Source organism: Cyprinodon variegatus, unplaced genomic scaffold, assembly GCF_000732505.1.
Source record: "Cyprinodon variegatus isolate N-32 unplaced genomic scaffold, C_variegatus-1.0 Scaffold435, whole genome shotgun sequence".
NCBI lineage: Eukaryota > Metazoa > Chordata > Actinopteri > Cyprinodontiformes > Cyprinodontidae > Cyprinodon > Cyprinodon variegatus.
This window is the reverse complement of record NW_015150888.1, coordinates 453,298-465,057: the sequence shown is the minus strand read 5'-3', so window position 1 is coordinate 465,057 and position 11,760 is coordinate 453,298. Positions and strand designations below refer to the sequence as shown.

The following is an 11,760-nucleotide window of genomic DNA, read 5'->3' as shown; positions in this document are numbered from 1 at the left end:
CCTCCTGAAGTCTATGATGAGCTCGTTGGTTTTCTTGGTGTTCAGAGTCAGATTGTTCTCTATATAATCTATATAATTATAGCTCAGAAATTAAATTTCCTAATGTGGTCTGTATCACGCAATTGGAAAGAAAGACATTGATAAAATTCAATCTAAAGAAACAAATTAATAAAAAAAAAAAAACTGTAGAAAGGGATTTAAAAAATGGATTAGAAAAACAATAGCGGAAAACTGCAAATTTATTGTTAACTTTTTTTTTTTTTTTTTTTCCAAGTTTCAAACCTGTTCTTTTTGCAATAATAATGAAACAAAATTCACCCCGTACTGTTGTGAAAACAGCAGCTCTTCAGGTTGATTTGAATCCCCAAATAAACGAAGCGAATGTGAACGTAGAGATCTGATTTTTGTGTCCAGATGATGAGCCAGGCCCAGGGCCAACACAAGGACCTGATCCAGAGCATCGAGGGGCTGCCGGCGGCCCCCGGCCTCTCCCCTTTGGACCAGGACCTCCTGATGCTGAAGGCCACCTCCATGGCCACCATGAGCTGCCTGAACGAGTGCCTGCAAATCCTGCACCTGCAGCAGGTGGCCCGCCAGAGAGCCTCGCTGGGAGGTGAGTGTTTAAGGATGAAAATCATGGCCTCCGACACCAAGAGCTTCACCTAAAACCAGAGCGTCCAGCTTTGCTGGAATTATCTTGCATTATTGATGGTGGGGGTGGGGGGGCGGTGGAAGGGTAATTAGATCTGCTGCCGTTAAATATTAACCGGAACATTCTGAGCAGCAAGAGGTGCTGCGCTTGGTTATGGAGGGAAATTTGTTCCATTATTGTTGAAAAAAACACTTTTTATAAACGAGGTAAAACAAAGGAAAAGTAGTTTATTGAAGAAAAAAAAAGATGTTTTTCACAGTGACTTTGCTGTTTTCTCATATTTTGTTTTATTTTTCAAAACTTCTGATGTTTTAAAGAAGAAGAGAAAAATTATTTTTTTATTTTTTTATTATTATTTTGCAGATTGCATTTTCCAATTGACGTTCTCTTTACTTCTGGAGGGACGGGAAGAGTGAAGGAAAGAAATGTGATTTTTAAAGAATGCAATCTGGAAAAACTGAATCTAAGAACTGAAATTAAAAAGAAGAAATGATAAAATAAATTTTTTAAACTAAAATATGTGGAATATGTAAAATATAAAAAATTTGAAATGTAAAACTCAAAATCAGAATAAAATAAATGTGAAAAGAAAAAAAAAAGTAAAATAAAACAAAGAAAAACTTTGAAAAAAAGACATTTGGAAAGACAAAAACTAAAAATATCAAATCTGTAAAAAAAAAAAAAAAAAAAAAAAAAAACTAAAAAGTTGCTACCTGGCTCCATAGTTGGTCCCTAAATAAACAGTAAGCTGAACTTTAGAGGACAGATTTCTCTACAGTTCGCCTTGGAAAGTGTAAACGCGTTCCTGTTACCTGATGCAGATGCACCAATCAGATTAGAAGGGGGCGGAGTCAGGGTCTCCTGACGGCTGCCTCCACAGGCGGTGTCAGGTGACTCCCTTCAGGTACGGATCAGCTGCTGTAGGAGCAGCTATCTGTCTTGCAGCAGCAGCAGGTGGATATTCGCAGAGCTGCTCTCTGTTTCTGCTGCGGGGGGGTAGAAGGGCGGGGGTGTTAGGTGGGGACGGGGTGGGGGGGCGGGGGCGCCAGAACCATGAGCGCGTCTGAATCCTCATCTTCCACAGGACCCACCATCGAGTGGCTGGAGCCCAAAGTGCCCGACATCCTGAAGAACGGCAGCAGCTCTCTGAGCGACTTCACCACGGGGGAGGCCCCGCCGGAGGGGGGGCGCCTGGAGCTCAGCCCCCCTGAGTCTGAGAGCTTCTCTGGGGTAAGAAAACCGAGCCGCTGTGGAGGTCCTCCATGAAAACTGCTTTTATAGAGCATTTAAGAAACAAAAAGGGTTTGTTTTTCAATGGATGTTAAGAATGAATTCTGGGAAATGTAGTTTATTGTTTAATGGCATCCTGAGAGACTGAAACGTTTTTTTCTAATCTTTTTTGTTTTGTTTTATGTAAATAAAACGCTTTATATATGTATAATGTCAGGTAAAAAGTCAGATTTAAAAAAGAGTAAATAGAAAGTTTTCATTAAAATCTAGAAAATCAGTGAATTTCATCAAAAAATAAATAAGTTATGGGACTGATCAGCTGATGCTGATGGAAGCTTTGATGCAGGTGTTGTAGTTTATTTCCAAATAGGTCAGAATCAGGTTGATCTTGACTAATAGATCAAAATAAATCTGTTTAATGGGATGCGATAAAAAATAATAGATTTTATTTGATGAAGCTTATGAAATTAGAGACGCTGAAGAGACCGTTTATCTTCTTCTCTTCGTCTGTTAGGAGCAGGAGGAGATCGACCCTGAGGAGGAGGTGGAGGACTCCTTCACAGATGAGGAGGAGGACCTGGGAGCTGTGGAGGAGGAGCGCAGCGTCATCCTGCACCTGCTGTCGCAGCTGAAGCTGGGCATGGACCTCACACGGGTACGTCTAAGAACCTCGACCGATCCGGTTTCCTCTTTCTTTAGGTGGTTTTATTTGAGGATTTTTGACTTGAATCCTTTTTTGTTTCTAAATGTAAAGGTTGTTTTTCATTAAAATTTTGTTGCTTTATGAGCATAAAAAGATGAATTCCTGAAACTTGGATGAACAAATTTGTTTCTCTCAAGGTTTTGTTATTAAAACTTAAAAAAAAACTAAAACCGCAGGTCATTAAAAGTCTCCAGGATGAAGGTGAACTCATATTATTATTTTTTAAATTAAGGCCTTAATTGGCATTAAAATTAAATAAATGTGACTATCGTGGCATTTTACAAAGCTTTATTTTTAAAAAAAACTGCTTCTGGTTGACCGTGAAGCCGTACATTCGGGAAACAAGCTCAAGACGGAGAAAACGCTAGAGAATTTCAACAAAAAACGGCTGGAAAACGAGGAATTGGGGACATGGCTGCAGCCTAAGATGATGATTTTTGCTGTGTTACACATATATATTATATAAATGAGAGTCAGGGGTACTTGTTAATGGCATTAAAGTTGTTTCTAAGCATTAAAATGCATTAAATTAGAGTTACCCATTCCTGTATAAACCATGTTAAAGATAGGTGATCTATAACGCTCACTTAAACAGAGAGAAGGTCCAAACATTGTTGGTTCTCATGTATTATCTACATATCTTATAAAAAGGTACATGTTGACCTGATTTTCAACACGAAAGCTAAACTGAAGCTGATGGAGAATGAAACGTTTCTGGGTTCCTCTTAAGTTCCTTCTCTTTTTTTGTTTTTTTTTTTTGTGTAAGTATTTTTCTTCTTCTCTACTTTATATTCTGTTGATGTAAAGCGTGTAACATCTGCGCGCTGTGTTTTCCAGTGAATCAAAAGTTTTGCAGCCTTAGTTGATGAACATGCATTCCTTGCCTTCTTTTTAGTCCTAAAGCCCATTATAAAAAGTAAAGTAATTTGTAACCAGTTGATTATTTTAAATTTTTTAATAGATAAAATGTCTCCATTTGCTAAAATTCTTCTAAACACCACCTATTTAAACACATTTATGCTCACAAGCAAATCAACTTTCTAATCTTAAATTGTTTAAGCTAGTTAATTAAAATAAGAGAGGCAGAAAAACTCATAAAGTAAATCTGGTATTCTGACAAATGGGCTGTAAGTATGGAGCTACATTGATGCCCTAAATTCTGTGAAAAAAAAAAAAAACATTACAAACTAAAACTAAAGACTTAAAACTAATCTGCACTTTCCATTTAGAGCCACCTTCTCCATCAGGAGCCAGTGGAAAGAAAAACATCAAGCTTGTGTTACATACACAGAGGGTGTCTACATAGACCCCAAATGGATAAAACTTCTCTCAGTCGGAATGAAATTTCTTTCTAATCGGACTGAACAGGATTAGAATCTTCAGTCTGACTTGTTTTCATGACACTTCTGATTAATTGTGTCCATGTAAATGTAGATATTGACCCAAGCCTTCCATCATGGAGAACGGTAAAGCAGGTAGAGACCAATCTGTTAAAGTGAGGAGGATTTGTCCCCTTGGAAGTAAAGGCTGTAGCGCCCCGGGGTCTCAGTGAAGAACCAGGAGATGCTAACTATAAGCTTAAACGCTAAAAGTGAAGTTTAATGACCTAAACTCTAGATAAGTTTTAGATACTTAAAATGTTTTTTTGCATTAAATCCTCAAGTTAACCTCATAACCACAGTTAGGCACAACAGGAGGTCTGTGGGTTTATGGGACGTCCCGTTACCACCCACCGTGAACTCTTTGAATACAATGACGTTTAAAATGACAATCCGACGATATCTGCCTGGACACTTAGAATAGATTTAGCATCTCAAGATTGAAATGAACCGAAATAAAAATGAGTATTTTTCACCTTTAGTCTTAAGCTGTGATAGATTTACCTGGATCTTGGTAATTTCAAGTTAAAGTAATCTCTAGCATTCTAGTTTGTACTTTTGGAACCTTGTATTGCCCATCGTCTGCCTGTGACTAGTTAAGCCGCTAACTAAAACAGCGTTAATACTTACTGTGTAAACGGTAGTTCAATTCAGTTTATTTATATAGCGTCAATTAACAACACATGTCATCTCAAGGCATTTTACAGTTCAACAGATCATACAGCCAGATTGATTCAAAGTTTTCAATCTAAGGAAAACCAGTTGATTGCATCGACTCATTGACTCAAAGGCAATCTCAAACACTATGTCAGAGGTTGAAGAGAGCACATCCTGCCAGTCACAGTCAGAGAAACAGGACTACACTGGAAAACAGGCCGATCTTCAGCTCAACATCACAGCTGATATTTCTCTCCAGGATGGAGTCACAGCCAAACAGGAACAGACCAGATGAAGCTACCATGAGAAAAAGCAGAGAGAGCAGAACGTTAGAGATTGAACTAACAGATTCTGCAGAATAGGAGAATAAAGAGAGAATAAAGCAGAATGATGAAAAAGGGGTCCCTATGTCCTCCAGCAGTCTAAGCCTATAGCAGCAGAACTATAGAGATAGCTCAGGATAACCTGAGCCACTCTAACTATAAGCTTTATCAAAAAGGAACGTTTTAAGCCTAGCCTTAAAAGTAGACAGGGTGTCTGCCTCACGGACTAAAACTGGTAGTTGGTTCCACAGGAGAGGAGCCTGATAACTAAAAGATCTGCCTCCCATTCTACTTTTAGAAATTCTCGGAACCACTAGTGAACCTGCAGATTGAGAGCGAAGTGCTCTGTTAGGAACATAAGGAACAATCAGATCTCTGATATAAGATGGAGCTTGGCCATTTAAGGCTTTATATGTGAGAAGGAGGATTTTAAATTCTATTCTGGATTTAACAGGAAGCCAGTGAAGAGAAGCTAAGATAGGAGAGATATGATCTCTCTCTTTTTAAATTTCATCAGAACTCTGGCTGCAGCATTTTGGATCAGCTGAAGGCTTTTAACTACAGTTTGTGGACTTCCTGAGAGTAAAGAATTACAATAGTCCAGCCTTGAAGTAACAAATGCATGGACTAGTTCCTCAGCATCACCAATGGACAGGAGATTTCTAATGTTTGCAATTTTCCGCAGATGAAAGAAGGACATTCTAGAAACCTCTTTGATATGGGATTTAGTATGTAAACAAGTTAGTTGACCCTACTACTGCAAACAGACAAAGCAGGAAAGTTCAACTAGCTAACATGCTAGTCGTATCCATTTTGAATGAGTTTTACATCAACCCTTCCTTGGATTTCGGACTTTCAAAGGTCTTTCTAGTTTTATTTCCAACTCCAAGCCCGGAAATGTAGCCTAGGTACCAATGAGACTTGTCAAGAATCCCCCAGACCTGAATCCTGTAGAAATCCTGTGCAAGCCCTGAGACAGTGGGGGACCTACATGGTTTCAAAAAGAAATTGATAAAGATCCAACAATCTACCATCTGGGATTTCTTTGTTTTGATCATCAGGTTCTTTTGTCTTCACCAAATGATGGGGGGAATGTCGGTTTTTGACCACAAGATGTCAGTGTTGTCTCTTTGACTTGACTTGATCGTCTTGTGAAAACATTGCTGGAAATCTTCCCGCAGGTGGTTCTCCCCACCTTCATCCTGGAGAAGCGCTCGCTGCTGGAAATGTACGCCGACTTCATGTCCCACCCGGAGCTTTTCGTCGCCATCACCGACGGGACCAGCCCCGAAGACCGCATGGTGCGGTTTGTAGAGTACTACCTCACATCCTTCCACGAGGGCCGCAAGGGCGCCATCGCCAAGAAGCCCTACAACCCAATCATCGGCGAGACCTTCCGCTGCTCCTGGAGGGTCCCCAGGACGGCGGAGGCCTCCACAGAGCCCCCGCAGGGAGGTCCGGACCCCTCCACCAACACCCAGGAGCCCTACCAGGTGCGCTTCGTGGCGGAGCAGGTGTCCCATCATCCGCCGGTGTCCGGCTTCTACGCAGAGTGCCAGGAGAGGCAGATGTGTGTGAACACGCACGTGTGGACCAAGAGCAAGTTCATGGGGATGTCTATTGGCGTGTCCATGATCGGAGAAGGTCAGTGAACGTCGCATCTTGTTTCTTATTTCTGAAAATCCTCAAATTAATTTGGGTCTTTAAGATGATCTCTAGAAATCTGCCTTTCCGATCAATGAGCTAGATCTCACAGAACTGATTTCCTAAAGGTATCAAGCTGTAGAAACTGGACATTTCTCTGTACTTAATACAGACTGAAAAGAACAGATACCCTCTTAGATATTTAATGGCAACTCTAAGTAATTAATGAGCCTTTCAGTCAGAGAGGATTGAATTCACAGCCTCTTATTTCAGGGTGGACTACAACTGCCTTTCTAGGATTCATCCAGGTCCAATTCCTGATCTGTCCTGTCTAGGTTGTTTACATTTGCTGGAGCACGATGAAGAGTACACGTTCACGCTGCCCTGCGCCTACGCCCGCTCCATCCTCACTGTTCCCTGGGTGGAGCTGGGGGGGAAGGTCAACATCAGCTGCAACAAATCGGGTTACTCCGCCGTCATCACCTTCCAGACCAAACCTTTCTACGGCGGTAAATTACACAAGTACGTCCCCACTCCGCCGCATTGGTTTCAATCCTTACATATTATTTGTTTTTTGTTTACGTTCTACTTCTTATTCCAAGTAAATTACTAAATTGTAACTGCAAATGTAATCAATTTCCATCAAAAGTATAAACCTTTATTAAAGGGTTAGCTGTTCAATAGCGTAGCATTTAGCATCAAACAATATTAGACACTTAAATGTGAGTTTCTTAGTTAGATTTGCCTTTAGGGTATCATATATGCAGCTATTTAATGAGTTTTGTTGTCGTCAGGTTAAATGTAAATTTGGCATTAATTAGCACTTTTACTATGTAAAGTTATTAGCTTCTATAATTGATATAATAACTTTATTGATCTCACATTGGAGGAATTTAGCTCTGCATTTAACCCTCCCATTCCCGGGGAGCAGTGTGGGGTTAAGGGTCTTGCTTAGGAACCTAGACTTCCAGGATGGGAAGCAAAACGTCTTCAAACTTGTTTTTTTTACTTTTTTGGTATGTCCTATAGTGGTAATAAATGATCTATTGCTGTCTTTACTGCTATATATATATATATATATATATATATATATATATATATATATATATATATATATATTACATAATATATATAAAGTTATTTACTGTTCATTTGTGTTCAGTTTTTCTCAAGACTTATGGATTATTGTACAGCAATCGTTTATTAACATTAACTACACACTCATATTGTTGATAAGTGCTATTATTGTGTAGTTAACGGTAATAAACTATAATAATACAACATTAATGCTAATAAACCCTTAACATTGCGTCATTTGTGGTGAAAATGATCTCTCTTCAGACATCTTAGGTTATCGTATACCAAAATCATGAACTAAACTGTTATTAAGTTTGCTTCCATCTTTGTCTTTCGTTTTAAGAAATGTATGTTTGTTTGTTTTTCAGGGTGACGGCGGAGGTGAAGCACAACCCCACCAATGCGGTGGTGTGCCGAGTGCAGGGCGAGTGGAACGGCGTGCTGGAGTTCATTTACACCAGCGGAGAGACGAAGGTGGTGGACGTCACCAAGCTTCCCGTCATAAGGAAGCGGGTCCGCCCCATAGAGAAGCAAGCTCCGACTGAGTCCAGGTCGGGCCGATTGGTTCTGATGTGTGGAGAAACTCCCGGGGGAAGCAAATCTCACACTCCTTCCTCTTGCAGGCGACTATGGCAGCACGTGACGGAGGCCCTCCGGCAGAAGGACATCGAGAAAGCCACCGAGCACAAACGGGTTCTGGAGGAACGGCAGCGTAGCGAGGCGAGGCACCGCGCAGAGACAGAAACACCATGGAGGACCAGATACTTCGATCAGGAGGTGAGCGACATCTCCACCCATATTTGTCTGCGATGGATCATCTGCGCCCCTGTTAAGCGTTTTTTCTCCCCTCCAGGGCGAAGGCTGGGCGTACCGCAAACCTCTCTGGAAAAACTCTGCATCCAAGTCCTACGTTTCCTGTCTTTAGAATGGAGGGCTGAAAATGGCGGGCTGGGATGTGAAAGCTGCGGCCTGCTGAAGCCGCATGGGGAGAGTCGGCCTATCGGGTGACGCCTGAATTCTCACAGAACAAGGTTACATCCTGCTGAGCTGGAGGGGGGGGGGGGATTTTATAACTAAACGCTGGTGAAAACATATTCTTGTACAGGTACTTACAGCCTTAAGACGGTTTGGATGAATGTTGCTTGGTTTGAGTCTTTTCTTCACCTTCTGCTCTGCTTTCATAAAAGGAAGACGTTTGTTCCGGAAATAACCACAGTAGAGCCACCAAGCATCCATTTAGTAGGAAAGATCAGGCCGAGTGTTCGACAGGAGAGTCCGTTTTTATCTTAAATTAGACGGAGAAATTAAATGAAAGAGGAGGACGTTGGATAATAAGGTTGAATTTTTTTTTTTTTTTTTTACGGGAAATAAATGGGATGATTAGTTGGTAAAAATAAATATATGGTTTATGAATTTACATAAATGACCCTTAAAGTCATTTTAAAGGTATTAATCAATATTTATGACCAGGAATGACAAAGTTTGGCCTATAAATAACCGCTTTATTCACCATTTCTACAAGCAGAGCAATTTGCAGAAATGTCTTTATTCTGTGATTGTTTTCCATCTACGCATAATATTTATTTTCTTTGTCTGAATGTTCATCTTTAATCTTAATTTTTTCCCCAATAAAAATGATTTTTTTCTTTACCTGCCCCCTCCCCTTATTCAATTTTAACGTTTATCCTGTCGTATTATTTTACTTAAAACGTCATACTTCGACGTTGTCCAATCATCCTATATTCTCTTAACCAAGCATCTTCAAGTGCAATTTAATCATTCTGCAGATTCTACTTTCAAAACCACCTAAAAAGCATTTGTTAGCATTATAAAATAGTAAATGACATCAGTCAATCACTGGCAACAGAAAACCAAGTATATTTCCTGTCTGAAAGAACAATATGCTAAAAAGGAAAAATCCTGACTTCACACATTTATTTAGTGTTTCTACGCTTACATGTGCTTTAAATGTCTGCATTTATTAGCATTATAAACACATGATGAATGGTTATTGCACCTTTTTTTTTTTTTTACTGACACAATCATTGAATTTTCTTTGATTATTAATGCATCATGCTAATTAACCTTAATATTTATGTACATGCAACGTTTAACAAGCGGTTACTGGTATTAAAGCCTTGTATAAATAATATCCTACTAATGACAAAGCCCTAAGCATGTTATTAACTCGCAGCAAATAAGCATTAGCATTTCACGCCATTAGGTTTATTAATTATTTATTACATGCTTATTTACCATTTATAAATACTCAATTCCGTTCAAATGTTTTATAGTTTGGATCCAACTTTACACTGTTTTCAAATGATCAAGGTTTGCTTCCCCTTAATATATTTATTTTAGAGGTTAATAAACATTTGTTAGCGTTAGTTAACAGTAGTTAGCGTTAATATCTGTCCATGTTAACGTTTAATAGCGTTATTTAACATTTGTTAGCCTTAATAAACATGTAATAAGTAGTTATTAACACACAAATAACATGGTTTAAATAAATTGTTTACTCGCAGGTAATGTTTTGGTGCTGCTGGATAATAGAGCATTTAACACATGTTTATGATGACTTAAAATGTTTAAATGACATTTTTTTTATCCGATTCCACCAGTTATTAACGGTTTTCTTCGTTTAGCTTTATAAAAATGTGCGTACATCCTGGAAGTTTTGATAAAAGTAAGAATCTAACCGGAAAGAGCCCGTTCAGGAGGATGTATTTACCCCACAGCTGAGACGGCATGCAGTAGAGTAGATTTGATTAAATAAATGTGAATGCATCTTAAACGTGCTCCCGGATGTTCTCCTGCATGGTGATAAAGTCTCTCCGTGTTTTTATCGGTTTGCAGAAGCGCTCCTGAACTTTTTGTTTTGTAATGCGATGAATATTTTCTATGAACGTGCGCTTCCCTGTGCTTTAATCGTTCTTATTTTTAAAGCTGATATTTGTAAAAAAGCTTGCTTGGTCTGTCTTTTGTTTTTGTTTGTAAATTTTCTTACACTGTGATTGGTTTAGTTTTTCTCCCGGCTGAAGCGGTTTCTCAAAGCAGCGCCCGTCAGAGCCGGGTCAGTCCACTCGGCCATCGATAAGCTACTCCCTCTGCAGTCCTGGTGCCTTACATGACTCTTTCCTGTGCATCTCTTTCTTCCCCCCCAGAAGGTGCACAGAGTTTTCCACCATTTATTTACCTGGATGATGCACTGATGTCTGCTCTGTTTTGTTGTGTTTTCTATTTTTCTTTTGAAAGAACCAGTGCTTGTAAATGAAAGGGGGGAGGGGACACTTTTTATTCCAGGTTTTGACATTTTGTTTGTCATGCTAATTTGTGAAATGCACTGATCTTGATGGAGACCTGATGTAGAGAAACAGAGGTGTGAGCATAATCCAATAAAATTGTGTAAAATGTGTTAACTGGCGTTCTTTTGATTCATTGTTTTACACCCGGTATAATTCGCTAAACCTAATTTTGTTTAAAGCGTATGCTACATAACTATTCATAGGGGGGGATTTACCATTAGGCAAAACTAGGCAGTTGCCTAGGGCCCCAAGTTCCTGGGGGGCCCATAAAACTCCTTTTATATGTAAATTATGTTTAATACTGCTATTACCTATTTGTGCACATTATGTTTTTGACAAAAATACTTAAATGCCATCAGGATGCATATAATATTGTGTCTCAGCCCCCCATTCAGTGTCCACCATATTGGATCAGTCCATTTGCTGCACATGTTCAGAAAGGTCCAAACAGACAGCAGCAAACATTTGAAAACAAACGATGCAAAGAACAGTGTTGCCAACTTAGTGCTTTAGTTGCTATATTTAGCCACTTTTCAGACCCCTCTAGCACTTTCTAAAAAGCGCCTAGCGCCAAATCTAATGACTTTTTTCTGCTCCTGGAGACTTTGGAGAGAACATCTAAAAGCAGCGAACTCTGCTCTCCAGAGCAAGTAGATTGGTAACCCCGCCTCCTGCTCTCCTCTATCTTGTCTGCTGTCATGATTCATGCAGCTATTATTTCATCCAAATGAAAAATGGAGAACAGATAAGCAGATCATGGCTTGTCTATAGTAAAGCAAAATGTCCCCCC

At 39.6% G+C, this 11,760-nt stretch overlaps 1 protein-coding gene across 1 annotated transcript in view; it reads left to right on the top strand.

The window, feature by feature from the left end:
* Positions 1–9,584, top strand: part of osbpl11 (oxysterol binding protein like 11) — a 16,810-nt gene extending 7,226 nt beyond the window's left edge. The window contains exons 6-13 of the mRNA XM_015388796.1: positions 415–613; positions 1,737–1,882; positions 2,397–2,537; positions 6,126–6,588; positions 6,924–7,110; positions 8,034–8,216; positions 8,289–8,442; positions 8,519–9,584. Coding sequence (XP_015244282.1) covers positions 415–613; positions 1,737–1,882; positions 2,397–2,537; positions 6,126–6,588; positions 6,924–7,110; positions 8,034–8,216; positions 8,289–8,442; positions 8,519–8,590 — 1,545 coding nt within the window. The 3' untranslated portion in view covers positions 8,591–9,584. The remainder of the gene's footprint in view (positions 1–414; positions 614–1,736; positions 1,883–2,396; positions 2,538–6,125; positions 6,589–6,923; positions 7,111–8,033; positions 8,217–8,288; positions 8,443–8,518) is intronic.
* Positions 9,585–11,760: the final 2,176 nt, after the last annotated feature.